This window comes from Camponotus floridanus, unplaced genomic scaffold, assembly GCF_003227725.1.
Source record: "Camponotus floridanus strain SB8 unplaced genomic scaffold, Cflo_v7.5 scaffold7, whole genome shotgun sequence".
In the NCBI taxonomy this organism is placed as follows: domain Eukaryota; kingdom Metazoa; phylum Arthropoda; class Insecta; order Hymenoptera; family Formicidae; genus Camponotus; species Camponotus floridanus.
In genome coordinates, this window is record NW_020229838.1 from 2,199,101 (window position 1) to 2,226,917 (window position 27,817).

Consider the following 27,817-nt stretch of genomic DNA (forward strand, 5'->3'; position numbering starts at 1 on the left):
CTGGAACTAAAAAAATTTCTTGATTTTAATTGGTCAATCAAATGCCATTTTAAGAATAAATTTTGGAACATAATCCAATGGCGAGATCAACGAAAATTTTCCAAAAGAATTATAGAATCCGAATGCATTCTAACATAATTTCCCGGCTGTTTGGCAAAAATGAGAAAATTAAATTTAATTATAGAATTATAGATAAAACTATAGATTTATAGTAGCCTTGTAGTATTGTTATATAAATAAGAAATAATTAAATCGATTGCTACACAAAATTAATTTAATTATAAATTTGATTTAAATTAATAATTTTGTAAATCTCTAATCGTCTAATAAAATTAAAATTTTATTTTTCTAAATTAGAAAACTGAAAATCTAACTTATAAAGTTAATTATATTATATTATACATATATGCATATATATAATATATACATATAAAATTATTTCATTATTTAGGGTTATCAAAATTAAACCTTTTCTTTTTTGAGTAAGCATTTATTATTAATAGTATATAATTAGAATTCTATAAGCCTGTCTGCATCAGTGAGCACTTCCCGAGAATGTTGACTGCCAGATGTCACAATATGTTGAGCTCCGACTAAGCAATCCTTCAATTCAGTACCTTCTTCGATGGTACAACCATTACATAATATACAATTATGGATAACACATCTGAAAAAAGATGGTAGAGAACTTGTAAGTACTCATATTTATATTGAGGAGAAAATCTCCTAGACATTACTCATATTGAGGAGAAAAATCTCAATCAGGATACTCAATACTATTTTGAACTTACCTTTGTTTAATAGTTACATGTCCCATTATCACGCTCTGGGATACCCTTGTTTTAGATTCTACAACACTGTTTGACCCAATATAACTGTGCTTAAGCGATGTTTTCTCTTCAATAGTCGAATTATCATCTACGTAACATTCCTGCATTTGTGTACTATGTATAGTCGCTGTGCTCGAGATATTTGGCAGTAGCGCCAATTGCTCGGTAGTTTTGCCATTAGCACCCCACCATTCTAATATCTATACAAAATTCTAAAGTTAATACTTTCTCTTTTTTATGTACTTGTAATTTTTTATATTTTTTATATACTATAATATATAAATAAATTAATATATATAAAGAATATATATTAATATATATAAGAATTAAATATACTAAATTATCTTTATCATTAGAAAGATTAATATCTTACTTTAGCATTTGCAAAATGATACATCTGTACAGTGTTTGCTCTAAGACCAAACTTTTCATTTGATATATGACCATAACATCGTATTATATCTCCATAATATGCTTCTTCCAAATCAGTGCTATGATCATTGAATGCTGACATTTTTCTTATCAGTTTGTCTAAAGGTTTCTCCACTGCAAATCGAAAGATATCTTCCTTCAGGTCTACTTGCACCATGGAAGTATTTCTGTCATCTACAGACTTAGGTCTAGATAACTGTTTGCTAACTATGTATGGCAAAAGTTCACCCTTCAATGTAGTAAAGTTTCTGTGGAATATTTTTCATTAAGTTTAAATTAAATTTCAAATATTTCTCATTGCTAAGATTTTACTCACTTATTATATACCAAAAAGTCTAACACCCATTTATTAATGATATACAAATGTGCATCCATCAATTTGGAGTGAACAGTGAAGTTAGTATGTCTCCTCAGGAGTCTCTGTGAGATATTAAATGTTTCCTCAAAATCAGATGCAGAAGCCAAGAAAACTAATCGTCCTGTGTTATTGTCGATACCAATTAAGTCTGTCTCTGGTTTCTGTTTACTCTTTGGACCTGGTGTTACAAAGTCATCTGGTACTTTTGGGACAGGCAGCATAAGAGCTGTTATACTCGCATTATGTTTTCTGTATAAATTCAAGATTTTGGATATGTCGATATTTGCAATCAAATCGCAAGATATCACCAAGAAATCTGTATATATCTTTTCATGAATGAGTCTGATGGAATCGGCTGTCCCAAGATCCTCAGCGCCTGGGATTCCTACAATTTCCAACTTGATTTTTAAACCCAACTTATCCAACGCCGCTGATACTTCAAATTTTGTTAATTCAGAAACCACCACAATCGCTTCCTTGAATCCGGAACGCTCGAGAATTTGCAGAGGATACCAAATCATGGGAACGTTCGCGATTGGGAGCAAACATTTCGGTTGACCTGCCGTAAGTTCTGTCATACGAGAGCCTTTCCCTCCGGCAAGCACGATGGCTTGAAACTCATTGTAATGAACCATTGTTCTCGTGTATGCGAGAGAGAAGCCTACAATAATCAAGATAAGAATATATTATTATAAAAAGCTTATTTGTAAATAACAACGAAAGACAATACCTATATCAATACCTATAGTACCTATAGTAATACCTATATCAATAAATGTACTAATACGTATTAGCTTATGCTAATTCATTTCAATGCGATGCAGTCAGATTATTTGTTCCAAGTCAAGCACATCGGTTTGAAAAAAACAATGATCATGGATACTGAAATTTACGACTACGTGAAAAGTCTCCCAACGAAAAGACTGAGCACGCGATCAGATGATCGATTTCACGCGGCCATGTGTTCGCATTACGTTCTAACCTAAAAAAAGTAACAGATTCCCCTAACCTAAAAACCGACGAGTCTTTGAAGACGAATAGCGTTCTTGGCACGATGAGTGGCGAGTCCGCGGAAAGTGTAATCACGGTGGGCATCCACGTGATAGTCAAGAAGCAGAGCTTCAGTAAAGTATACAAGGTGTCTGAAAATGGTACTCTGATGTTAGGGAAAAACCAGAAGGTGGAGATGCACGAGATCATCGGCAAACCGTTCTGGAGCACATTTGAGATGGTGCCGAAGCATGGCAGCAAAAACACGTACTCGTTGAAGCTGGTGGAGCGAACGGAGTCGTGGGACGACCTGAAAGGCGAACTGAGCGGGCAGGACAATCGTTTCATCACCGACGATGGTACGTCGCAGAGACTGTCAAAGGAGGAGATCCTGCAGTTGCAAGAGTCCGGAAAGAGCGGCAAGGAGATAATCGGCAGTCTCATCGAGAACAGTACGTCCTTCGTGGCCAAGACTGAGTACTCGCAGGAGAAGTACATTAAAAAGAAGGAACGCAAGTATTTCAAGTTCCTGACGATATATAGGCCTACTATCCTGTCACTACACGAGGTGTATTTCAGACAGAATCACGACAAGATCGGCGGTTTGAGAATGGACTCCCTGGCGCAGATATTGTCCTACAGCGATGTACAAGCTGATGGTTTGCACATGCTCTATGATAGCGGATGTCAGGGATTACCCGCTGCAGCTATGCTGAATAGAATAGGCGAAAACACCGGTGGCTACTTGATCAATTTCCATCCAGGCAATGTTCCTCAAATCGCGATTGTTCAGGCCATGAATTTTCCACAGGAGTTAAAAGATAGACATATCGCGGTGAATATTTATAGTTTTCTGAGATTACATTATCAAGGTGAATCGAGTGTATTAGACAATATATCCTCTAAGAAGATTACTGATCATATAAAAGAAACACAAAATATTGAGGAATCAGCAGAAAAATCAAATGGAGAAACCAAGAATAACGAAATGTCCCAAATGAACATTGAAATTTCAGAGCTTGAAACTGACACGAGAGAAAATATAGTCTCTTGTTGCAACACTGAGAAAGGTACTGATACTTTGAAACGGAAACTCGATGAATCTGAGGAACCCGAAGAAACAATCCCTGCAAAGAAGCCAAAATGGTTTTTGGAGACACAACGTGCTTTGGATTTATTGAACAACTCAAAGGCTCGTGGTTTGACTATTATAGCGAAAGAGCATCCTTTAAATATCGTAAACGAGCTATTACCTTTTCTGGGAGCCTCTCGACCATTTGTCATCTTTCATACGTATCGAGAGCCATTACAAGAAACTTATATGGAACTTAAACAGAAACGCAATGTAATAAATGTAAAACTGTTTTCGAACTTTTTACGTTCATATCAAGTATTACCCGACAGGACGCATCCTGATATACTCACTAGTGACACTGGTGGTTACATTTTAACAGGATATTTAGTTCGATAATAGCGTTTAATAAATGCGTAATTTAAATAAATTTTGATATGGAAAATTGAACAGCGTATGTTTCGATAAAGATGTCAAAAGATAAAATATATAACATCAATGATGAAAAAATTATAATTTTTTAGATAAATATAAATAATTCTATTTTACATGTATTTACATTTATTATTGTACTTTCCTATACATTTTATAATCTGCAATAATTCCTTTTTTTAAACAATCAATTTTTTAGGAGCTACATTATCCTTTTTAAAAACTGCAAGAGAACTTGCTTAAGTTCTATATATATTATTCAAAAGTAAAGTTAAAAAGCAAAATAGAAAAATAATAATCCTTTTTTCCATGTATGACAAATCGAAAAATTATCACATGTTGTTATACAACATTACAATATTTATCAAATTATATATTATTTCATAATATATTGTTTATAATATGTATTGTGTATTTATTTCAAATTCTTCGTAAATATTTGTACGAAATGCTTGTATTGCTTCGATTTTTAATTTTTTTTTCTCAACATTTTATAAATTTTACTACAGCTTTTGAATCAAGAAACTTGCCAAACAGAAAGACGAAATATTCTCTTCCTGTTATTTTCTCATTATAATTATTTTACAAAAATCGCGTCCGCCAAACAGAACTATATCTGGCGCCATCGCGCGCCATAATCGGAAGAATCTTGTTCGTTTGGCCTTCTCTCCGCACTCTGCGATTTGGCGAACATTGTCGGAATTCTCGGAAGGCCTCCGTTCGGAGGGTCCTCTTCCACTCTCTTGTCTCTTACGTGGAAATTGAATCGTAGACTCTCCACAATCTTGTCTCGGTTGAATAAAATTACGAGGATGCCGACGAACAGTAATCGCGTAACTTGTACGCGAGCTCTCCCGCGGGCAAAACCGTTCTCCTTAGGTTAGAAAAAGATCGGAGGAAATTCGAAACACCTGATCGTGCGCGCGACAATCTCGAGTTGCAAATTAAAATTCGCGAGCTCGCCGATCCCCGATATCGCGCTATCTTTCTTCCCTGTTTTCTCTCCGCTGACAGATAACGAGTTCCGCGTGCTTACATCATCATTAACCGTCATTGGTATTGCGTCAAGTTTCGCATTGCTGTGTAATAATCGCGATGGCCACTTGGGACGGCTCGTTCCCAGACGATCCGAATTATTCCGCCCGAGACGCCTGTGCCACGCGAGACAACTGGATGTACCTCGACGACAACTCGGCATATCTGCAAGACGTCTCCGCGAGGTGCTACTATCCGGGAGCAGGTGGTCGACCAGTGTACGAGCAGGACGGATCCGCCGACCCTTTCTATCAGCATCCGTCGAATATGGTGCCTTTAGAAAATACCTATCAGGAACACATACTGCCAAGCACGTCGTCCGTCCCAGGCGGCTCGCAAACGTCGAATAATTCGCATAAAGCGCCCTTCTTCCGTGACAATCACAAGCCGAGATCCAAGGGCAACAGAACGATCAGCTTGACGACATTCACTACGTCAAAAGGCGATACCATCCAGTCCAGCATAGTGCAAAACTCAAATTTACACGCTACAGCCAACGAATTCGTGCCAAACAGTATTAGATTGAATAAGAAGGACAGATTTAGTAAAAAGGACGATTATAATAACATGGCTGGAGGTAGTTTTGATGCGCAGGATTTCAGGCCAAGATCATTTCACAAGTATACATCAGATAATAGATACAAGGGTGAAAGACGCTATGATAATAGAAGGGATGTAAATTATTGGCAAAAGAATCCACAAGATGCACAAATACCATCAAGATCTAAATACAGGGATACTCAGAGAAATGGGAGAAATTACAATAAATTTCAGAATGGAAAATATTATAATAGAAGGTATCAATCAGATGCATTATATGTTGAACAATATGCTGATGGAAAAGCTCGTACACCTACAACTGAACTCAGTGATTCGTTTGATAGCAAGGAAAATAAACCCTCTGCTAAAGGATTTCAGGAGAATGACTCGTCTTCAGATGTTGGTAAAAACAGAGAGGGTACATGCAAGGATAATGACACAGAGAAAAATACTTCCTTGCAAATTCTTGAGACACAACGAAATAAATCTAAGCAATTCACTGACCACACTAATGCATCTAATTATCATAAATATAATTATAAATATAAACATTATTATAAATACAATTCTGATGATGTACAGTCTGAATCTGATAATAAATATAAAACTGCAGCTACAAAGTATATGCATAAAAAAAACAATGAGGTGACAGCAAATCACAAAGAGAGGAACTTGGAAAATTGGAGAGATAAGACAGAAGATAACGAGATAGCACGAGTACAAGGAAAAAATATAAAGAAAAAACATAAAATTGGTAAGATTATACAATTTTTATCAAAATTAAATTATTATATAAAACAATATATATATATATATATATATATATAAAATTATTTTATTTTATTCTTGTCAGATGATGATGCTAGTCAAAGGGAAAGATTGACAGAGCAATTGAACAAGGGAATATTAGAATGTTTAGTTTGTTATGAGCATATCAAGCAAAGTGACTATGTTTGGTCCTGTAGTAACTGTTGTCATGTATTACATTTAAAATGTATTAAAAAATGGGCTAAATCGTCTCAGAGCGGTAAGTAAGAATAATACTTCTTCATAATACTTCTTGTTGTTATGACAAATTATGAAATATGAATTTTAGAGAACAGTTGGAAGTGCCCAGCCTGCCGGGATATTAGTTTTCTCGTACCAGAGGATTATTTCTGTTTTTGTGGAAAGAGAAAGATGCCGGAATGGAATCGTAGGGACGTGGCACACTCGTGTGGCGAGATCTGTGGTCGAAATCTATCCAAGAACAATTGTACACACAAATGTAATCTGCTCTGCCATCCCGGCTCTTGTCCACAATGCGTGACGATGGTGACCAAGTATTGTGGCTGCGGAAAAATGTCGAAAATACTGCTGTGCAGCGGTCAGCAATTATTGCAGTGCGATTCGATATGTGAAAAGAACTTGTCATGCGGCAAACATACCTGTCGGAGAAAGTGTCATCAGGGAGAATGCGGGCCTTGCGACAAAACCGTGCAACAAAGTAATATTTTTGTGCTCTAATATATATTTCATTTTTAAGACATTATATTAAGATTGTAATGGATAAAAGTTAGCATGAGAAATCAATATATAATTGTAATACTTTTGTTTTTCATTTTTGTTTAGCCTGTTTTTGTGGTAAAAATACTCAGGAGGTACCTTGCCGAGCTAATGTCACAGATACATATTCCTGTAATAATATTTGTAACAAACCATTGGATTGTGAGAAACATTATTGCCAAAAAATCTGCCATTCGGAAGCATGCGAACCTTGCTCCTTGACGCCCGAGAGAGTCACGACGTGCTGTTGTGGTCAGACACCATTAACAGAAAAGAGAGAAAGTTGCTTGGATCCTGTGCCTACCTGTGACAAAATCTGTTCTAAACGTTTGAAGTGCGGCCAGCCTAGTAAGCATCTGAAAAATATTACACACTTTCCATTTTATTATCATATCAATATATTTAGTACATGATTTTGTTCGCGCAGGTAATCCACACATCTGCAAGGCACTATGTCACGTCGATGAATGTCCGGACTGCGATTTGAACACCAATGTCAAGTGTCGATGCGGTAACATGGACCGCGAGATCGCTTGCAAGGACCTGACGAGTAAAGCCGACGATGCGCGCTGCGAAAAGCGTTGCAAGAAGAAACGATCTTGCGGCAAACATTACTGCAATCAGCTATGTTGCATCGATATCGAGCACATCTGTCCATTGCCATGTTCGAAAACATTGAGCTGCGGTCGGCACAAGTGTCAAGAGAGATGTCACATGGGTAAGTTTTATTGCAATCGTATATTCGTGCATAGTATCGGATCGCAAGGCGAGAAACGAATTTCTTCTTTCGTCGACAGGGAGATGTTCGTCTTGTTGGCAGAGTAGTTTCGAAGAGCTGTACTGCGAATGCGATGCTGAGGTGATCTATCCACCAGTACCGTGCGGGACGAGAAGGCCCGCTTGCAATCGACCATGTTCCCGCGAGCATTCCTGCGATCACGAGGTGCTGCACAATTGTCACAGCGAGCCCACGTGTCCGCCTTGTGGCGTTTTGACTCAGAGATGGTGCCACGGTAAACACGAACTTAGGAAAGCTGTACCGTGCCACGTAAAGGAGATCTCGTGCGGTTTATCGTGTAACAAGCCACTGACATGCGGACGGCATAAGTGCATCACAATGTGTCACGCCGGGCCGTGTGAAAGACCCGAACAACAATGTATACAACCTTGTAACACAACGAGGGAACTGTGCGGACATATCTGTGCTGCTCCATGCCACGAAGGCAAGTGTCCAGATATGCCTTGCAAAGAGATGGTTAAGGTAAGAATAACTCATTATATATCAAGTAATTAGAAGTATGCAAAGAGAATTGCAAGCATGACGAAATCATTCGAGAATTTTTACATCCTATATCTTTTATTATATTGCAGGTTACATGTCAGTGTGGACACAGAACTATGAGTCGTGTTTGCGCGGATAATGCACGAGAATATCAACGAATAGCGAGCAACATACTAGCCAGTAAAATGGCCGATATGCAACTCGGTCATTCCGTCGATTTAGAAGAAGTATTCGGGCAAGGCGCAAAGAAACAGAATCAGCTAAAGACCTTGGAATGCAATGATGAGTGTAAAACAATAGAGAGAAACAGGAGACTTGCACTGGGATTACAAATCGTCAATCCTGATTTGAGCGGCAAGTTAATGCCCAGATATACAGATTACATGAAACAATGGGTCAAGAAAGATCCGCATTTTTGCCAAATGGTTCATGACAAATTGACGGAATTGGTCCAAAAAGCGAAAACATCTAAGCAGAAATCTCGAAGTTATTCATTCGATGTTATGAACAGAGAAAAGCGCCATTTCGTGCATGAGTCATGTCAACACTTTGGTTGCGAGAGTCAAGCATATGACGAGGAACCGAAAAGAAATGTCGTTGCCACTGCTGTGAAAGATAAGGTGAGAGATCATTTATTTAAGTTCAACGCATCATCTTTATAATAAATATATCCCATTGCAGTGTTGGCTACCAAGCTATAGTTTATTAGAAGTGGTGCAGCGGGAGAAAGGACAAAGAAAAGTTCCAGGACCGGTACTTAACGCTTCTAAGGGAAATAATTCTACAAAGTAAGATATTTGCGTTCACAATAGTCATATATTGTGATTAAATAAAAATACAAAATATAATTATATAATTGTATTGTAGGACTGTTCTTTCGTTACCCGTAAAACAGAATCAGAAATCATTACCATCACCATCAACTGCAAAAACATCTGATAAAGAGATAGATTACTTCGACTATCAAGGATGAATCGGTAAATAATTAATGTATAGCATACAACTGTATAATGAGCTGTATAATGTGTATCATAAATGAAGTTCTGATACAATTGTAATTATACAATGAATATGGTGATTTTGTAAGTAGAAATGTAAAACATTATATTGTTATCAGTCATTTTCGATTTGTTTTTCTTTTTTTTCATATTGAATGTAAGTTTTAATTAAAGGCAAATTCATTAGGTTTATACTATAAAAATTTAACAATAATAGAAAGGTTTTTTATGTCTATAAAGATTTTGATGGATTAATTATTAGCAGGAAAGATATTATTTTATTATATAATTTCCAGAACATTTGAACGATATATTCTTGTTAACCCTTTCGTGACCAGTGGGATATATATGTCCCACATACAATTTTGTTTTCCCACTGGAACGGCAGTATACTAGAAAATAAAACAGTTATTACAGTAATACAGGAAATAAAAATTAATTCGGTCACGAAAGAGTTAAATAGAATATAAAAATGGCATGCAAAAAAATGTAATATGAAAAGAATAATCAACAATATACTTCTTTTTGCTACAAAAGAGAATAGTCTCTAATTTTTCTTATTATTCCAAAACTATATATACTCCTTAAACTTAATCTTTAATATTACAAAAAGTTTTCACTACTTTAAATCGATTTTGCATATTGATATAATATATTAAGTACAACTATAGATTTTTGTTTATATTAAACAAAGTGTTCAAGTTTTTTTTCTCTTTATTTCTACACAATTCTCTTTTCTTCAATAAACCTTTTACATACTTGTTAATTATAATATTGATATTTCTTAAATATAACAATATGATAATCTTTACTAGAATATAATAAAGTAATATAAATGATAGCGATATAAATGATAAATTTTTATATTCTATTTTTGACTACTCAGCTACTATAAGACAAATTCTACTACGTATAGAACGTAGATGTACAAAGTATCTAAAAATCAACTGACATCTTTTTACTTGGTCAAAGTTAAGTATTGCTAAGAATAAAGTCAGTGCTCTGTAGGTGCTATATGATATAAATTGATATCTTTTATACTTTTGGGTATCTCAAGAATGTTTTCAAGAGGCATTCTTTTATAATTCATTAATAAGAATTATGGCAAAATTGATCTTGATTGAGACTGTAATATATTATTTTTTAAATATTTATTGTAATTTACAACTTTATTTGATATAGGTAACTATATTTAATTATATACCCAACAGTTATGTGTGTTAAGAAATTATTAACTTTTCTAATCAGATATACACAATAAAGAGCCTTTATTGGATGAAAACTTTAACTATTGTAATTGTGATATACATTACAATCTTACATCAGTAAAAATAGTGATTTTATATATATATATATATATATATATATATATATATATATATATATATTAAAATTTCAAAGTTCTTATCAATTTGATTAAAACAATAGTTATTTTTGTTATTGTACATCCAATTGTATATAAATATTTATCTATGTCTATAGTTTTTTGTAGAAGAATTCTTGTTAGAATAATAAGATTTTCTCTTGTAAACATTTAAAATAGTTAACACGAGTATTTGGCACATGAAACATCAATGATAAATTTTAAATATATATTACTCTACTCTTTTATTATACTATATATATAAATTTCAAACAGATAGTATTACTGAGAGACCTTTTATGCTCCTGTAAGTATTATTACTAGATTTCTCACTTGTTCTGCCCACATAGCATCTATGTTCAAAAGACATTCACAGGACATCCTGAAGATGTCCAATCGTCCGAAGAGATCTTCTGGATACCTTCTGGACGTCTTTTGGATATGCATGCTATGTGAGTGGTTGTTCTACAGTAAGATTATAACGGAATGATATATATAAATAGAATTAATATATTTGTGTGGGTATATATATTTATAACGAAAAATATACATAAAAATTAAAATATGTATACATAACAAGTATGTATACATAAAATATTAATAAATAAAATGTATGTATACATAAAATATTAAAATATTTATACATAACAAGAAAAATATAGTGGTATATACAATATCACATATGAACAAAATAATTTGGTCGCAAGTGTCTGCAGAAGACATATTATTTAAAATTATAATAAAAATTATAATAAAAAAATTTAGATATAAAAATGAATGTCTTTAATGCGCACGGAGTTTTCAGAAATAAAATAATATTTAATTTACCTTAATGTAAAGCAAAATAAAATAAACACAATTACAAAAAAGTCTATATAGTGATATAGTTTTGTTTTTTTTAATCGTAAATTGATTTTTACAGTCTTTTATCTCACGGAATATAGTGTTATTTATAAGCTTACATAAGCGTAAAATGGCCTCCTATTCTAAACACATAAATATGGTATCACATATAGGATCACAACACTGTTACAAATTCCACTTGCAGATAAGTTATCTATGTCATTTAGTCATAGTGTAATTTTGTTGAACATTCAATAATAGGGCACTTTGAGAATTTGGGTTCGTACTTTTTACTTCTAAGCATTGGTGCGGTTGTAAACACATAGTAAAAACGCGGTTTTTCATGTGTTATCCATAAAAGTCATCGATTATTTTTTAACATTTTTGTTCATATATGTACATATACGCAGTCAATTTCTTTTTTTGCCTTTTTTTTGTTTTGCTTCGAAAATATTCCGCATGGATTATATATGAGTTAAAAAAATGATATATATTTCAACAGCAGAAAAAATATATGTGTATATATATATATATATATATATATATATATGTATATATGTATATATGTATATATATATATCTTTCTGCAAAAGAATATAGTGAAAGTTATTAAATTAATTAATTGGAAACCTAATTTAATGTAAAAAATAGATATCTGTTTTGTGATATACATGCTTCAAATGAACACTTTGCACGAGAAGTGGATTTTAGAAATATTACTATTGCACCAGCTATCAGATGTGTTGTCTAAACACATATCTCGTGTTTATAAAATGTTACTGATCTATTGCTATGTTTTTAGCACATTTTACGAGACTCTGTCTCGTCTGTCATGTATTGGTATCAATACCTTTTGCACGATTTCTGAAGAAATTGCTACCAATTCATGATAATGACTATCTATGTGAAAATAAGAGTATCATTAAGAGTATCATTAAATTTTATATAACACAATTCTTTTCAATTAAAAATATTTCAGTTTTAGAACAAGCATTAAAGAGAATAACGAATGTAAATGTATTGTGATCAAAACATTAAAATACATATACGATATGTTTGAGTATGTGCATGCGCACAACATGTGTGTATTCATACAGATATTTTATTCATACATACATACATACATACACACACACATATGTGTGTGTGTGTGTGTGTTATATGTGTATTATCGTGCTCTATTAAACACAAATATGTAATGTATATCTCGATATCCCGATCATAGTACATTTATATTTGTTATTTTTTTTAATGTTTGTTCTAAGGTTGTTCGAAATTTTTAATGGAAAAGAATAGTGTTATATATATATAATATGTACATAAAATTTGATTATTTAAAATAACCAAGGAATTACATCACAAAATATATTAATTGTCGCGTGAAGGAATGATATTAAAACTTAGTAAAATAAACGAGAAGAATTATCGTTTGGCATCTTCATTCTTTGAATTACGGCTGAATGTACTATTGCTTTATATGTAAGGATTGTTTCCTCTTTTTACACGCGAGGAATAATTAGGATAACTACTCAGATATTGATGTCGCGGACTTACTGACGGTTGTTTAGTTACACTCGCCATAGCACAGCCCATCACAAGTTCAAATGCTCTTGATATTGTTTGGTATAACAGCCATGGCCACGGCTTGGGAAATTGCGTTGGTGCCGGCTCTGTACCATATTGTACAGTTTCAGCGAAGAGTCCTTAAAAACAAATTAATTGTATTAGTATTATTATAAGAGATATTAGTAAAATATCTCGAGTTTATTTTTGTTATTGTGTTATTTTAATTATATTTAATAACTATATTAAATACCGTATGGTCCAAAAATACGAAAGGCATCCGTGATGCACAAAAGTATCCCTAGAATTGCAGTGGCGCGCGTGACATTTAATACTCTTCGCACCTGAGACTTTCTGGCAGCCGCGGTGTCCGCTTCTGGTATATGCAACGGTGTATCGGATTTTGCTCGATTCACATATGCGATGTGATTCAATATCGAGTGAAGAGTAAAATCCGTGCTCTGCAAATAATATTTTATTATTTTATCGTGAAGTTCCAGCCGATAAACCCTCTATAAGTGTATTTAAAATAATGTCGAAGAATGCGTGTTTTGTTTTCGATAAATTGAATAAGATAATAAGTCGTACCATAACTCTTGCTTCGTTAGGCGTTTCAGGAAGCAAGTTAGTTTCCGCTGTAATATTCTCCGGGTCTTCAAGATTTTTGTCATTCCATGACAGATTCTTCTTGCGCGTTTTCGTCTCTTCATCTTTGCTCTTCGAGTTATCTTTCATCAACGCCGCCTTCTCGCTGCAATCAGGTTGATCCGAATCTGATTCGGATTTCTCCTGTATCTCCATCTTTACAGGTACTATACTCTGAAAGTGCGTGGGACTCCTATCCAAGGTTCTGATGCTGATATCGCTACTTCGACGATTTATAATTAACGGCTTAATATGAACGAATTCGGAGTTACGTCGGTAGCAGCTCTCGGAATTTCTACGCGAGTCAGGTCGAGACGATGCAAAGTTACCAATGTCGGAACTGCGTCTTGAACCTGAAATATTATCAAGCAATAAATAAAAGAAGGTATCTATAAGATATTTTAAAAAACACCCATTAAATATGTAGCGTTATTCCTGACCAATAATTGAGTTGAAAAGTCCTGAATCATTTTTTTCTATAATGTTTAATAAAGCAGTAATTATGGAATAGCCGCGCGCTTGATAGTACACATGAACGCATACTAACAGGCGCGCGGCTCGTTGATGTGCGCTCGGCTAAAAAATCGGCTGATTGACGTGATTTTACTCCATAATTACTGATTACTGAAACATTATAGAAAAAAATGGTTCAGGACTTTTTAATTAGATTTTTGATCAAGAATAACATTGTATACTTAATAGGCGCTTTTTAAGATCCCTGTACATCTGATTTTTATCCCTATACATCTGATTAAAATTTCAAACATATCTAAATTAAAGCATGAATCTTGTATTTTATATGTGATATTTACCCACAGGGCTGAGATCCAGAACTTTAGGCAATCTACCATGTTCACTTTCAAGCGGTAACATTCTTCTAGGTGTCCGATTACCGAAATCGCTGTTCCTCCTGAGCTTAGTCGCAAACTGTGAACCGCGATTCTTCTCATGGGTAAAATCGGAGCAACGTCTCAGTTCTCTGGTGCTACCTGACGGTGTGATATTCTCCGAGTATCGTCGAGATATGTTGTCGGGTGAACGGCTTCTCTCAAGCGGCTCGTCTCCTCGTGCCCTTGGAAAATGCCTGGGACTACCTTCCGTCATACGTCTGCATTCCGTGATCGGGGACATATCATCCTCGTTTATGAATCTGACGCTACACTCCGAGTTTCTGCGTGACGATCTGTTGGATGTATCGCTACCTCGTCGGCTAGCCATTGAACTTCTGCGACTCGGACTGGACACAGTTATAATCGGCAAATTAGCGATCGATGGGGTGGGAGTGGGTGGTCTCACGTAGACCTCCGGTACTGCCGATTTCTGTTCCTGCGACGGTGATTGTACAGTGCACGCGGGTACAATCGTAACACGAGTCGCTTCCTTCCGTGCTGGTTCTTCCACCTTATCTGGCTTGTCCACCTTGGCCGTGACTTGCGATTCTGAAATCATAAATCTCAGTCGGATCTCTTCACACTTGGAAGAGAGATTCATAATAAAGTATTACCTTCTTCCGTGACCGTGACAGCCTCTTCCGCCGCTTTTACCTGCGTTCGCGGGTTCGGATTCCTCCGGACTCTTCATCTTTGGACCAAGTAAGGTCGGTACCAGCGCGGCAGCGACTGAAGTCGCCAAATTGCTATACGGCGCTAACATCGCGAGCTGCATGATACCTGAATCACGAGTAAGAGTGATTCAGATTAGAGACAAATGACATGAAAATGGAAGAAAACGGCAGATTTTAAAAAAAGAAGAAAATACATTAAAACTGAGATATATAAGAATAAGATAGAGTCGAATGGCAAGAGGCAGACCTTTCTGATGTGCGTTGGAATTGTCCCGTGTCAACATGCTGTTCGGCATGGTACGAAGCAGATGATCTACCTTATAAGCCGCGTGCAGGAACGCGAGGTACAGGAAGACACTCGATACGAGAAACGCCGCTTGAACCACGTATTTCGCCATGTAGCAATTATGGGAGGACAGAGTGATGTCGCTGGCGATTATGAAGAAGAAATGTGCCGTTATAATGAGACTGAGGCAGGATTCTTTTTGTATCTTCTCCGGGCCAAATTTCAGCTATTGCAAGATACCCATGTGAGAAATTTCTAATAACAATTTATATTCTACATAAAACTTGTTACATTTTAATATAAACACCTTTGTCAGTTGCAGGAAAGCCAATTGTATTAGGCAAAAGGCAGACGCGATACACGGATATCCAATGTCCCATAATATCGACCCGATGACCTTCGGCATCATCTCCTTGAGATTGTATGGATCTATGAACAGACATGCTGCTCTCGACGCTCCGAGTAAACATAGGAATATATTAATCGTAGACATAAACGGCCGGCTCGATATGAGAGATCTGTATAAAAAGAGACAATCTCGAGGTAAATATAAATATTCCCTAATGTCGTCGATAGATGTATACGGACGTACCTTAAATTTAGAATAGAGAAGAATGTATAAAACCCAAGTACGAAGAAAAGGCATGCAAAACCATACGTATGCAGTAGGAACATCCATCTTAAGTCTTGTTGTACCGAACTCCACGACGGAGCAGTGACCAGTGATTTGTCTAGGATTGCAGAGTTCGACGAGTTTGATACGCAATTTTGTCCGGCAACAGGCGTTGGGATCGTTACGTTTACACCTAATTGGCAAAACATTCGAGTGAGAAACGATGCGTGTGTCGTAAATATTCTCTTGTGTTTACATAAAGTACAACAAAATGCAATTTATCCCATTAATTGTTGCACATTTTTTTCTATGTAATAATTGATCGCATTTAAATATTTATAGTACGCAATTTTCTAAACTTCAGTTTTAATGAAACATACCATGTTATTCAAAAAATTTTTCGCGCTATGATTTCGACGTCAAAAGTTCGATTATACGTTTTACAAATACAAAAATAACACTACTGCTTATAATATATATATATATATATATATATATATATATAGTAAAGTCTATGTATATTAAACATTAAGATATAATGAAGATAACTGACCACGAGTCCAATTAGCCAGCCTATTCATAATCCCTCGATATGTCCACAGCACATCACTGAATCTTGTAGCGTCAGTTAGTCTTACGATAGACAATGTTTAATATGTTGCCGTCTTTAATGTAGCACACGACGTTCCGCGGGATGACGTTGGTGAAATGTGGGTAGCAGCAACAGGCTTTACCTATAGAATGGCTTGATTCACGCACCCCTTCTCACTGAATACAGCCACTGTCTCCCTTCAGTTAGGATTATTGATCTTAGTTGAAGAGAGGGTTGGAGGGGAGGCACTTATATTGCCCACATAAAGCACCTGGCCTGCTGGTCAGTTGTTTATCTTTAGAGTTTAAATGGAGCAGCGTTAAATTTATCGGTCTATGTTATGTTATGATTCACACCGGCTTTGTTATTTTTGTAAAAGGGAACTTCTGTCTTAGTTTTATCGACGTTTCCTAAGAATTATAAATTCCAACTGCGGCATAAAAGAATACTTCGGAGAACATACAAAGGGGATAAAAATAGTTTGATAATATATTACATATTGAACTTTTTTATTATACGAGATAAATCTTATCCTGTAATCACAGGGCATCAGCTTTTAAAAAATCGATGCCTAACAACTTGAGGAGACGAGGAGAAAAGAGGGAAACGCGATATAAAAACCAATACAGTATTTTTGTCCAAAAATCCTAAATGCGACATGAAATCTTTTAATTCGGAACTTATGAGCGAGATTAATATTTCTAAATGATATAAAAATTAGCAAAAATATAATTAAAACAAGAGAAATTATTTTCTATATAAAAAATGTATATCTATTTATTATATCTGTATTATGGGAATAAACATATTATAAAAATTAAATTTCTACGAATAAACATATATAAATTAATATAAATTAACAGAGAACTATAAATGTAAATTAATATACAATATGTTCAAAACTTATGGAATAAACATTATATTATTTATCAACATATATTAATACATTATCCTAATTAATATTCCTGTATTATTTACACTTACTTTCTTTTTAAAAAGTTTTGAGAAAAGAATATTTATTGAATTTGTACACCACTTAATACTTAACTTTTTCCAACAACAAATCACCTTATATGATATTAAATGGGCAGGATAGAAATACGAAGTGACATATACTAATGAAATATTTTTTAAATAATTTCATCTAGATAATGATTTTGTAATGAAACATAATATATATATATATATATATATATATATATATATATATTTAATATGTATATTAAATTTATATAATATACATATATGTATATACAGGTATCATATAGTATATAATAATGTTATCATATTAATATCATATATGGCTTTGTGGAAGCTGTCTTACATAAAAAAAAATTTTTCACTTCCCTTAATGTAGTTGACAGGCTCTGATTGCAATCAACTGCAACAGAACGAATATAGGACACACAATTTCCGAATATTCCAATGTGTTTTGTGCAGAGAGTTTTTTACATAAAAGGTATTTAAATACAAAGATCAAAAGCAATGATAGCAGGCTCCATAATGCTCGTAAAATGCCTACTTTGATCATTCCTTCCATGTACATTCTGATGAATATTATAGCGCAAAAGTATGTATTGAGACCATCGGCTATAAAAAGTGGTGAGAATACTTCCCACCATCCTGATGTGCCCAGGAAATAGTTATCATCTAATTTTAAAGCTAGTAGCACAGTGAAGAATGTTAATGCAACCAAATTGATCCATATCTCAAATATTGTTAAGCCTAACCAGTGAACAAGTTCATTTAAAGAAAAAATCATTGTAAAAATAATACAACTTTGTATCAGCTATATTGCAATATTATAATGAATTAGAATATAATAGTATGTGTAGTCTCATTACTCAAATGTGTAGTCTCATTACTCAAATGCATTTTTTTGCAGAATTAATATCAGTTTGTTTTAGATCTTAATACAGCAAATGGCACTCTTCTGAAAACACGTATATGTATACCAGAGTTCTGTCTATTTATCTCACAGTTTGCACCATCCAATGTCGTTAAATTATCTGTACAAATATGGACATAATTAAAACTTTATATAAATTTCTGCACAAACATATACACAAAAAATATACTTACCTTTTAGAGTTACAGTAGAAGTTTTTATATCAAGATCTAAGGTTCCATGATGAATCTCCTTTAATCGCAAGGCTAAGTTGACTGCTTTAAACACTACAGCTCCAAGACCATGGATGATTAGCTCCGATGCGCCTTTATCGAATAGTTTTTCACACTTACGTAAATATCCCTTCAAAATAAATATACATGTCAATATTTCGAGAAACAAGTTCTAAACATGTTTATTTCTTCAATTAAAAGTACAAGAGATGATTTTGCCTTTCATCTTTTTAAGATGATACTACCAATTCGAGGAAGTTATCTAGCATATATACATCTCAGTTTTGGTCGAATTAAAAAATTTTTTGTCTTGCAACGCTTTAAAGGTTATGATTTCTGTGAAAAATAAGATACCTTGAGGGGAATTCTATTGTTTACGTAGATATCTCTGCCGTTTTTTGGCACTTTTAAGACCTCATTCTTTCGCAGAATGTACTTGGAATTTGACAAGTTGTTTTTATGGCGCGTGGCCTTTCGTTCAGGGGTGATTTCACTCAACCCCTTCGGATTGTCGTTTGCCTCAGCCATTCTAATATTTTTCGCGGACGATGTCACGTGGAGTTCTCCATGGTCGCTCTCGTTGTCAACGGCGAGCACTGATTGGTCGCGGCCGCTGGACTGTCGATTGCACCAATCAAATGGCGCTGTAGAAGTAGGTGACGAGTACGTGATCAAGTGGGTCACTGACAACAACGCGACATAACCTGCAAAGGATCCGAGGATTCATCGATTGACGAGGGGTGGTTTGTGGTTTTTTTCGACAGTCTTAATAAAAGCCGGCAATATTCAGTCGCCACCGGGAAACTCGACGAGCCAGGGCGCGATGAAGGAGCCGGAGGTGGATCCGAAGAATATGATAAAGAGCAGAGAACAGCTCTACAGGATGATGATCAGGTTGTGTATAATCGTCTCTTTCGCATATATCCCATTGAATTTCCAGTTTCTTTACTAGTAATATCCTTGCAATCTTCTTCAAACGTAAACGCTCGATTATATCGGCTTGCAACATTGATTGTAATTATAACTTCTAACTGATAGCAAGAAGCAATGGATTGAGTAAGTCACGTTGAATGTTTCAGTCAATTGTTCTACGATGGTCATCAAACGTTAGCCGTGCAACTGTCCAATATGATACAAGCAGAACCACCGTGTCCACCTTCGGATCGATTGCTCCATTTGATGTTAATCGGTGCTGCACACGAGCCGGATCGCTCCAAGAAAGATAACAGCAACAACCTGTCTACGTTTGCGTCGAGTTTCGACAATACTTTAGGACCTGGACTAGATTTAGAATTTGAGACGGAGACTCAAACTCAGGCCCCGGAACCAGCGCAGTATGAAACTGCATATGTCACATCCCACAAAGGAAATTGCAGAGCAGGAGCCTTTTCAGCAGACGGGCAATTGATAGCTACGGGCTCTGTGGATGCTTCGATTAAGATCTTGGATGTGGATAGAATGCTTGCCAAATCCGCACCGGATGAGATGGCGCCTGGAGATCAGACCGGTGGCCATCCAGTAATAAGAACATTGTATGATCACTTGGAAGAAGTAACGTGTTTGGAGTTTCATCCAAGGGAACCTATACTTGTGTCTGGTAGCCGCGATTTCTCTGTAAAACTATTCGATTTTAGTAAAGCTAGTGTTAAAAAGGCGTTCAGGACCATCACGGATGCCGATCAAATCCGGTGTTTGTCCTTTCATCCTACCGGAGATTTCCTCATAGTTGGAACTAACCATCCAGTAGTTAGATTATATGATGTGAATACTGCGCAGTGCTTTGTGTGTAGTATACCAAGTCACCAACATACAGCCGGAATAACGAGCATCAAGTATTCACCTGATGCAAAGACTTACGCATCGGCTGGAAAAGACGGTAGCATCAAACTTTGGGATGGTGTGTCGAATCGATGTATAAATACCTTTGTGAAAGCGCACGACGGTTATGAAGTATGCTCGGTGACCTTCACGAGGAACGGCAAGGTAGTAATTCTGATGCAAATAATGTTGCGCAAGATTTAAGATATATTGTAAATTGCAGAGGAAACATTTGCGCATTTATATATTCTTAAATTATACTGAGTAATTGTGTAATTTTGAATTTTCCAGTATTTACTGTCCTCAGGAAAAGATTCCTTGATAAAGTTATGGGAATTGTCTACTAGCAGATGTTTAATAGCGTATACAGGTGCTGGAACTACAGGTAAAAATCTATAAAGGATTTAGGCATATGTGGAATATATTTGGTGCGGTATGCTTCGTTAACGTTACAATATTACCATGATAAATGTACAATTTACGGTGCGACGTTTGTTTCAACAGGTAAACAGGAGCACAAGGCACAGGCTATTTTTAATCATACTGAGGATTATGTAATGTTTCCCGACGAGGCCACAACTTCATTGTGCGCTTGGAATTCTCGTAATGCATCGAGAAAGCAATTGCTGTCCTTGGGTCACAACGGTCCCGTGAGATTAATCGTGCACTCACCAACCGCACCCGCTTTTTTGACATGCAGTGATGATTTTAGGGCAAGATTCTGGTTTCGAAGAATGCCGACTCATTAGCAGGTCGCTGTTAGAGTCGACAATTAAAGGACACTAAGAGACTGCAGAATTTCCATTCTTTCTAATAATTACCAATTTTATAAAGAGGTAAAATTACGCTGAAATCAAAGGTACATATTATGCATGTATCATAAAGTCGAGCGTATTAGATATAATTATGAAAAATATGTTACATATTTATCTAATTTTTTATTTTATCTAGATCATAAGCAACAAACGTACTTTGCATATCTTATTTTATTTCCAATATAAATAATATACGATTTTTAATCATACTTTTCTCTCATAATGAACTCTCTGCGGACAAGGATAAAGGAAAACTTTATCTCAAAGCTGCATATAATTAAAAATATTAAGGAGATAATCTTAATTTTATAAATTATCAATTATACGTGTTTGACTGGATAATACATAAATATATTACATGTAAAAAAAAACATTTTAAATCAGGTAAGTACGCGCGTGCGTAATGTTGGCTGTACTCGATTTTAATACAACAGGTGTTTATGAAAATAATTTTGCTCTATTTCTGAAATAGTTATAAAAACTTTAAAGACTAAACGATTAATGAGTATCTTTATCGACCAGTTCGACTAGTTTATTATAAAATTATGCCAATTTTAATTCTGCGATAATTTTCCATAATTACTTATATTATTTTTAATTACCGAAGGAAACTTTACTCTCTTAATACAACAGCAAGTTGATGCGATTGAAATTATGCGATAGAATTGTATAAAACTTGTTTTACTTGACTTCATAGCATTATTCGAGATACATGCGGATCATTCGATCGACAAGGAACTTCAACGATCTTGAAACGAAATAAAATATCGAGGCGCGAAAACGATAAAAGAATTTCGATGTCGCGTGTTGCGTCGCTACGCGCGTAGTTCGTCGCGGCGGCGCCGGGCGGCGCGCCGAACTCCCGCTCAGGTTTGACGAGGTGTCACGTGACCCACGCTAACCGCCATCTTTCTTTATCGTATAAACAGTGCGACCGGGCGTAGCGCGAATTCTCGCCGTGGAACCGTGGATTTCCCAGTGTTTTTGAGTGATTCGCACGCGAAGAGATGTCCGACGCCAAGACGGAGATCAAGAGCGACAACAACGTCGAGGATGCGTCCAAGGTAAGCGTGCCGGCGGTCACGTCAGGAACATCTTCGTCAAGCCGAGTTTTCATGCCGTGGAGCGGCGTGTGTGCGGCGGAGGCATCTCCCCCTTTCCCGCCTCGCGGCCATCGCGGCCACGGTAACGCTCGTTACGTTCGCGCGGATTCCGGACGGCGACGACGACGGCGGCGGCATACGCCGCCGCCGCCGCAATGTCTACTACGTCGCAGCGCGCGCCATGTGGTGTCGCGCGTCGAGCGACGGCGCCGCGCGCCTCCGCGCCGTCACCGGTCGGTCGCCCGCTCGCCCACCCGTCCGGCGATTTCTCGTAGCTGCGCCGTGTGTACGTACGTACGCACGCATATCCCCGCGTGTCCCGCGTCGTCATCGGCAAAGATGGTGGATGTTTCTTTACCCCGTGCGAGCTCTCGCCAACAGATTGCTCCGTTGCTGCTCTTGTCAATTTTTCTCTCTCCTTCCCTCCTACGCCTCGGGCCCGTGAGCCGTATGATCGGCGCCGCGCAAAAAGGCGGGAAATCGCGGCGACGCCGCGCCAGGAACGTGGCCGTGGCCGCGGTCGCGCGATGGCGATCGTCGGCGTGGCGGTCCGCGTCCGGCAGGAACGTCGTCGTCGACGGCCGGGTACGGGAGTCGCGCGCGAGGCGTATGTATGCACGACGTCGGAGACGATGCGGGGACGGCAAAATGGCGGGAAACTTGAACGAGACGACGGTCTTAGTTCAACGGTCCCCCGATAATCTTATCGCGTCGTAATTATCATGTCGTGCCGTGCCGTGTCGTGTCGTGTCGTGTCCGTTTCTCTTTCCTCCACCGTGACTCTTAATTCTGGAATAATCTCGAGACGCGTGCGACTGCGTAACAAAGCATTTTCTCAATGTATAGATATATACGTAACGCGGTACGACATACGAATCGTGTACGTATGTATGTATATGTGTGTGCATACAACGTGCATGCGTATGAGAGCGAGTGAATATAGGAAACTCGGTGATTTTGCAGGAACAGTCGACGGAGGAAAAACCGACTCCGACGAAAAACAAACGAAGCGGCACCAAGAGGCTGTCCACTCTCGAAAGGACCGCTCAGGAGGGTGAGGCAATCCTAAAGGTGCGTCTCGCGGAGAATCACGCGGTAATCTTGAAGCAGGAAAAACTTTTCGCGTCGTATCGAAGAGAGATCGTCTTATCATATTTATCCAAAATCTCCATCGAGGTCCCGGCGGTCAAGGTCCTCGTCTCCTCCCCTCCGCCCGTTTATTTCCCTCCGTTTTAGCCTCTCCGTCGTCGACTCTGCCTGCTGCCTACGTGAGTGCATAAGGTGACGGGAGTGGGGACGTCGATCGGCCGGAGAGCGGGCGGTGAGGAGGGAAATAAGCGTCCTAGCACGGTGGGACACGAGGAACCAATCGCTGCGTAGGCGCCAATTACAATTTGCTATGTATATTCTTGTGCTATAATAAGAATTTGAAAGATAAATCACGGTGGAAAGTTGATTCCATAAATGTTAGTTAAGATTAAATATAACCCATAAGCGCATAAGTATACGGGATATTATTAAATTATTAAATTAATAAATTATTAAATTAATAAGTTAATATATTTTATATAATTAATATATATTATTAAATTAATATATTTTTTCATATATTTTTTGCAATTTTTGCGCGCGGCTTCTATTGTATTTTCTGATGTAAATCATTCGATAGTATCTTAAATTCGTATTTCTCTTCGTTTGAATTTACTCGGTGCGTTATTCACAGGGCATGAACAAATCCGTCGGCGAAGTAGAAGGGAGAAGACGTACCCGCAGTTCAGCCAGAGGCCTAACTTCGACAACGCCAGTGCCATCGCCCCCCAAAAAGGAGAAAAGAGAAACGTCGACGAAGGGCGGTGGTGGCCGTGGACGTGGACGCCCCAAGAGGCAAGAGAAGAATAATGAAAATAACACCGACGAAGAAACGTCCAACAACAAAAGTGAAAAGCACACGGAAGAAGAGTCTACAAAGATGGAGGTAGACGAGAAAAAGGATGAGGGAAAGGAGGAAAAAGACAGCAAAGCGATACAGAATGAAGACAAAAACGCGGAGGCCGCGGACAGTAAAGACAGTAAAGACGCTGAGAAAACGTCCGAGGCCAATTCCAAGGATGAGAAGTTAACGGAAGAGTCTGAGAACTTGGACGAAGCTAAAACCACCTCTCCCAGAGAAGAGAAGAAGCAAGAGGAAGTGAAAGACAGCTCGGACTCGAGTCAAGATGCAACGGACACAGCAGCGGAAGCGCCACCTTTATCATCAGATTCCCAAAATCCCTCCAACACTGTTACTACCGAGGAAAATAAGGAATAACCTCTTTTCGCCTGTTTTATGATTACTTTTATGTAAGTAATTTAGCTTTTCCATTATTATCTTATATAAAAATTAAAATACAATATATATATATATATACATAATATAAATATTAAAAAAAAAAAAAATATATATATATATATATATATATATATATATACATAATATAAATATTAAAATACAATCTATAATGAAATATACATTCTTATTAAGATTGATTTAGCGTTTAATGACTTATAAGAAATTTGTACAGAAATATTAATATAAAATTTTTATTTTACTGTAGGAGGTACCAAGACGGCGCACATATTGGGGTCACACAAATCCAGTCCCCTTCGTCTATTTTAACTAATTAACACCTTCTTGTCGATCGTTGCTTCAACCAGCGCATTTAGAGTTTTGCTTTTATTTTATCTTCAGACTATTATTTCCAAATAACGCAACTTTCCCGAAAATATGTTTCAATAAAAGTCTATTGTACTGACGTGAATATTAGAGCTTAAAATAGACTTAATTTATCTCTTTCTGCCTATATTATATATATTTATATATATACATATATATATATATATATATATATATATATATGCATATATATATATAATAATGTAGGGAGAGATTGTCAAATCGTGTATTAATAGCTTTAATTCAGTTTCGTCAGTGCAATTTCTAAGTTTTCACACATCAATTAGACAGGTTTTAAACATTGATAATATTAATATTAGATCTTTGCTGTTTGCTCATTATTGTTTTTTGCATTATTATTGTTCTTTTTTAATAAGATATCAAACTGTAAACCTAATCTAGCCAAGTTTATTTTTGTTAATGAAAATATATGCATATATTGTAAAAATTTTATTTTACTTCATCCAACATAGTAAAAATTCTTCTTTTGCGCTGGTTAATTAGCGATAAGCAACGCGAGGTGTAGAGCATACGTTGTTCATGTACAATGATAATATTATTGTAAAATATATTTAATATGGACTTATATAGAGAGAAGAGAAGTTGTTTTCAAATCAGAGCTGACATCTCCGGGGTCCTATAGTATAATGAGCCTACGATTCAGATCTGATATGAAAGTAGCTATAAAGATTAATTCGTACATAGCAAATTACTGTAATACTTTTATCGTATATAAATAGTGACTGAATGAAATGGAATATATGAGAATTATGGTGAAATGATTTCTCTTTTTCATGGATTATGCGAAAATAAAATTTCTGAGAAACGCGTCGCAGCGTTATCTGTTTTGCTTTCCTCCTTCGCATAAGTGTCCACTGATAATTTTATGTGAATGATAATTTTCTAACCGACCATTAAACTCTGTCTCTAATATTAGTTAATATTCGAGACTAATATTCGACGTTAATATTAACAAATCAACATTATAGTTATCAATAGATTATACGCTGTTTCCATATCGCTTTGAAAGGGATCGGAAAGACAATTTATTATCTAATGGAAATTTTTCGTTATCGTCATTTTACATGTCTATTTTTTTTATCTTTCAATACGCAATCCGTTTTCTTTTTTCCCGCTCCTGTCATCCTCTCCTTCGTTTTTATCAGTCCAATATTAAATATGTTAATATTATTGTGTATTTGAACTGTATTGCGAGTGTACAGATAGATTATACGATTGATCGATATACTACGTCTATAAAGTTTACACCATTTGAGACACCAACGGTAATTATGCCAGCAAGTTTGATTATGTAAAATTGCATATGCAATAAGAAATAAGGATTTTTTCTCATAAAATTGTATAGGACTTTAGCTCTTGAACGCGGAAATTTTGCAATGAAAATTAATAATATGCGAAAATATATATAAAACTCCAAGGAAATTTCCCGGCCTCTCTTTGATGCCAAATAGATTTATAGACACCAAGTAGTAGCACGAGAATATAGTCGCTATAAGTATTTCCTTATAAGTCATACTAATATGTTTATTGAAATTACGTTACAAAGAAACGTGAACCATTCCATCTCTGTTTTCTTTAATTATCTATAATATCCTCCTGAGATTTTCGATTGTATATAGCGAAGATCAAGTGTAATATACGTGTAAATAGTTTAATATTAAGCTTCGTGTATCACACTGGACCTTTTCTTGATTACTTTTTGTGAAATCTCAGCTCTTAGGGTGCCTCTAGCATTAACACGTTGTACGATATATGAGTGTAGAGAATATCGGCGATTTAAGAATCAAAATCAAGCTCTAATGGCGAGTTTACGTAACTGTATCGCTTTTGAGGTGTTTATTTTAAGAAGTAATTTTTTTTCCACACATATATACATGGGGAAGATTATTGTACGGTTCGAGATATTAGAATTTCTGTGAAATACATGTATATGTAAGGAAATACTCGGTTTCGTTAACAATTAATCGCTGAATTTGTTAAATTTATTATGTTAATTGAAAAATCTTTTTATTTTAATAACATTCTTGTAGATTTGTTCGTCAGAAACGTTTAATATATTTCAAATCCAAATGATTATATATAAGTATATATGTGTGTGTATGTGTGTGTGTGTGTGTGAATATCTCTTTTATATAAACCTAAATAAATTTCTAATAGTATATATTATGCTATGATCATTGGCATACACATTTGGTCGAATACAAATTAATTTCTATCAATAATCTAAAATTAAGTATCTCTCT

General features: G+C 36.0%; 8 protein-coding genes across 15 annotated transcripts; 4 read left to right on the forward strand and 4 right to left on the reverse strand.

Moving 5' to 3' along the window:
* Positions 1 to 477: 477 nt before the first annotated feature.
* LOC105256552 (translation initiation factor eIF-2B subunit gamma) lies at positions 478 to 4,969 on the reverse strand. 5 transcript variants are annotated; one of them, XM_011266606.2, is made up of 5 exons: positions 4,869 to 4,969; positions 1,579 to 2,281; positions 1,204 to 1,510; positions 792 to 1,030; positions 478 to 667 (listed from the first exon to the last, which is right to left on the reverse strand). In XM_011266606.2, the coding sequence occupies exons 2-5, from the start codon at positions 2,253 to 2,255 to the stop codon at positions 511 to 513; spliced, it is 1,380 nt and encodes a 459-aa protein (XP_011264908.1). In that variant the 5' UTR covers positions 2,256 to 2,281; positions 4,869 to 4,969; the 3' UTR covers positions 478 to 510. The 5 variants fall into 5 exon arrangements, with proteins under 5 accessions (XP_011264908.1, XP_011264899.1, XP_011264891.1 ...); XM_011266597.2 differs by lacking the exon at positions 4,869 to 4,969 and adding an exon at positions 2,384 to 2,622; XM_011266589.2 differs by lacking the exon at positions 4,869 to 4,969 and adding an exon at positions 2,372 to 2,622.
* On the forward strand, positions 2,439 to 4,181 carry LOC105256574 (tRNA (adenine(58)-N(1))-methyltransferase non-catalytic subunit TRM6). The gene is made up of 2 exons (XM_011266620.3): positions 2,439 to 2,526; positions 2,619 to 4,181. The coding sequence occupies exons 1-2, from the start codon at positions 2,439 to 2,441 to the stop codon at positions 4,079 to 4,081; spliced, it is 1,551 nt and encodes a 516-aa protein (XP_011264922.2). The 3' UTR covers positions 4,082 to 4,181.
* A 198-nt stretch (positions 4,970 to 5,167) lies between the features above and the next one.
* Positions 5,168 to 9,651, forward strand: LOC105256548 (protein shuttle craft). The gene is made up of 9 exons (XM_011266555.3): positions 5,168 to 6,443; positions 6,543 to 6,716; positions 6,786 to 7,175; positions 7,301 to 7,582; positions 7,662 to 7,952; positions 8,032 to 8,495; positions 8,606 to 9,136; positions 9,198 to 9,304; positions 9,384 to 9,651. The coding sequence occupies exons 1-9, from the start codon at positions 5,210 to 5,212 to the stop codon at positions 9,487 to 9,489; spliced, it is 3,579 nt and encodes a 1,192-aa protein (XP_011264857.1). The 5' UTR covers positions 5,168 to 5,209; the 3' UTR covers positions 9,490 to 9,651.
* A 3,415-nt stretch (positions 9,652 to 13,066) lies between these two features.
* On the reverse strand, positions 13,067 to 17,259 carry LOC105256542. The gene is given in 8 exon segments (XM_025413734.1): positions 13,067 to 13,423; positions 13,537 to 13,744; positions 13,872 to 14,281; positions 14,741 to 15,598; positions 15,740 to 16,004; positions 16,086 to 16,296; positions 16,371 to 16,584; positions 16,945 to 17,259. Coding segments are annotated over 8 exon segments (2,424 nt in total). The 5' UTR covers positions 16,973 to 17,259; the 3' UTR covers positions 13,067 to 13,193.
* Positions 17,260 to 18,248: 989 nt separating this feature from the next.
* LOC105256531 (transmembrane protein 203) lies at positions 18,249 to 18,777 on the reverse strand. Its single transcript, XM_011266531.2, has one exon. It carries the CDS (start codon positions 18,743 to 18,745, stop codon positions 18,332 to 18,334), a length of 414 nt encoding a protein of 137 aa, XP_011264833.1. The 5' UTR covers positions 18,746 to 18,777; the 3' UTR covers positions 18,249 to 18,331.
* LOC105256529 (ribonuclease P protein subunit p20) lies at positions 18,730 to 19,676 on the reverse strand. Its single transcript, XM_011266517.3, has 3 exons — positions 19,459 to 19,676; positions 19,066 to 19,234; positions 18,730 to 18,992 (listed from the first exon to the last, which is right to left on the reverse strand). Exons 1-3 carry the CDS (start codon positions 19,630 to 19,632, stop codon positions 18,877 to 18,879), a joined length of 459 nt encoding a protein of 152 aa, XP_011264819.1. The 5' UTR covers positions 19,633 to 19,676; the 3' UTR covers positions 18,730 to 18,876.
* Positions 19,677 to 19,764: 88 nt separating this feature from the next.
* On the forward strand, positions 19,765 to 22,276 carry LOC105256528 (cleavage stimulation factor subunit 1). The gene is made up of 4 exons (XM_011266501.3): positions 19,765 to 19,998; positions 20,184 to 21,087; positions 21,214 to 21,307; positions 21,427 to 22,276. The coding sequence occupies exons 1-4, from the start codon at positions 19,928 to 19,930 to the stop codon at positions 21,669 to 21,671; spliced, it is 1,314 nt and encodes a 437-aa protein (XP_011264803.1). The 5' UTR covers positions 19,765 to 19,927; the 3' UTR covers positions 21,672 to 22,276.
* A 343-nt stretch (positions 22,277 to 22,619) lies between these two features.
* Positions 22,620 to 27,358, forward strand: LOC105256514 (dentin sialophosphoprotein). Of its 4 annotated transcripts, none has more exons than XM_025413619.1 (4): positions 22,620 to 22,801; positions 23,804 to 23,935; positions 24,564 to 25,180; positions 25,435 to 27,358. In XM_025413619.1, exons 1-3 carry the CDS (start codon positions 22,745 to 22,747, stop codon positions 25,146 to 25,148), a joined length of 774 nt encoding a protein of 257 aa, XP_025269404.1. In that variant the 5' UTR covers positions 22,620 to 22,744; the 3' UTR covers positions 25,149 to 25,180; positions 25,435 to 27,358. The 4 variants fall into 4 exon arrangements, with proteins under 4 accessions (XP_025269404.1, XP_025269405.1, XP_011264784.1 ...); XM_025413620.1 differs by having other exon boundaries at positions 23,804 to 23,911; XM_011266482.3 differs by lacking the exon at positions 22,620 to 22,801 and adding an exon at positions 23,039 to 23,720.
* Positions 27,359 to 27,817: the final 459 nt, after the last annotated feature.

What these genes read in the sequence shown, in the direction of transcription:
- LOC105256552 (XM_011266606.2), bottom strand. Translation starts at nt 2,255, where the DNA reads ATGGTTCATTACAATGAGTTTCAAGCCATCGTGCTTGCCGGAGGGAAA. An exon ending in GACTTTTTGGTATATAATAA is followed by an intron (nt 1,511 to 1,578) that starts GTGAGTAAAATC and finishes AATATTCCACAG; the next exon opens with AAACTTTACTACATTGAAGG. An exon ending in CATGTAACTATTAAACAAAG is followed by an intron (nt 668 to 791) that starts GTAAGTTCAAAA and finishes ATCTTTTTTCAG; the next exon opens with ATGTGTTATCCATAATTGTA.
- LOC105256574 (XM_011266620.3), top strand. Translation starts at nt 2,439, where the DNA reads ATGCAGTCAGATTATTTGTTCCAAGTCAAGCACATCGGTTTGAAAAAA. An exon ending in AATTTACGACTACGTGAAAA is followed by an intron (nt 2,527 to 2,618) that starts GTCTCCCAACGA and finishes AAAAAGTAACAG; the next exon opens with ATTCCCCTAACCTAAAAACC.
- LOC105256548 (XM_011266555.3), top strand. Translation starts at nt 5,210, where the DNA reads ATGGCCACTTGGGACGGCTCGTTCCCAGACGATCCGAATTATTCCGCC. An exon ending in AAAGAAAAAACATAAAATTG is followed by an intron (nt 6,444 to 6,542) that starts GTAAGATTATAC and finishes TATTCTTGTCAG; the next exon opens with ATGATGATGCTAGTCAAAGG. An exon ending in TTTGAAGTGCGGCCAGCCTA is followed by an intron (nt 7,583 to 7,661) that starts GTAAGCATCTGA and finishes TTGTTCGCGCAG; the next exon opens with GTAATCCACACATCTGCAAG.
- LOC105256531 (XM_011266531.2), bottom strand. Translation starts at nt 18,745, where the DNA reads ATGATTTTTTCTTTAAATGAACTTGTTCACTGGTTAGGCTTAACAATA.
- LOC105256529 (XM_011266517.3), bottom strand. Translation starts at nt 19,632, where the DNA reads ATGGCTGAGGCAAACGACAATCCGAAGGGGTTGAGTGAAATCACCCCT. An exon ending in ACAATAGAATTCCCCTCAAG is followed by an intron (nt 19,235 to 19,458) that starts GTATCTTATTTT and finishes TTTATTTTGAAG; the next exon opens with GGATATTTACGTAAGTGTGA. An exon ending in TTCTACTGTAACTCTAAAAG is followed by an intron (nt 18,993 to 19,065) that starts GTAAGTATATTT and finishes ATATTTGTACAG; the next exon opens with ATAATTTAACGACATTGGAT.
- LOC105256528 (XM_011266501.3), top strand. Translation starts at nt 19,928, where the DNA reads ATGAAGGAGCCGGAGGTGGATCCGAAGAATATGATAAAGAGCAGAGAA. An exon ending in CCTTCACGAGGAACGGCAAG is followed by an intron (nt 21,088 to 21,213) that starts GTAGTAATTCTG and finishes TGAATTTTCCAG; the next exon opens with TATTTACTGTCCTCAGGAAA. An exon ending in TACAGGTGCTGGAACTACAG is followed by an intron (nt 21,308 to 21,426) that starts GTAAAAATCTAT and finishes TTGTTTCAACAG; the next exon opens with GTAAACAGGAGCACAAGGCA.
- LOC105256514 (XM_025413619.1), top strand. Translation starts at nt 22,745, where the DNA reads ATGTCCGACGCCAAGACGGAGATCAAGAGCGACAACAACGTCGAGGAT. An exon ending in ACGTCGAGGATGCGTCCAAG is followed by an intron (nt 22,802 to 23,803) that starts GTAAGCGTGCCG and finishes GTGATTTTGCAG; the next exon opens with GAACAGTCGACGGAGGAAAA. An exon ending in GTCTCGCGGAGAATCACGCG is followed by an intron (nt 23,936 to 24,563) that starts GTAATCTTGAAG and finishes CGTTATTCACAG; the next exon opens with GGCATGAACAAATCCGTCGG.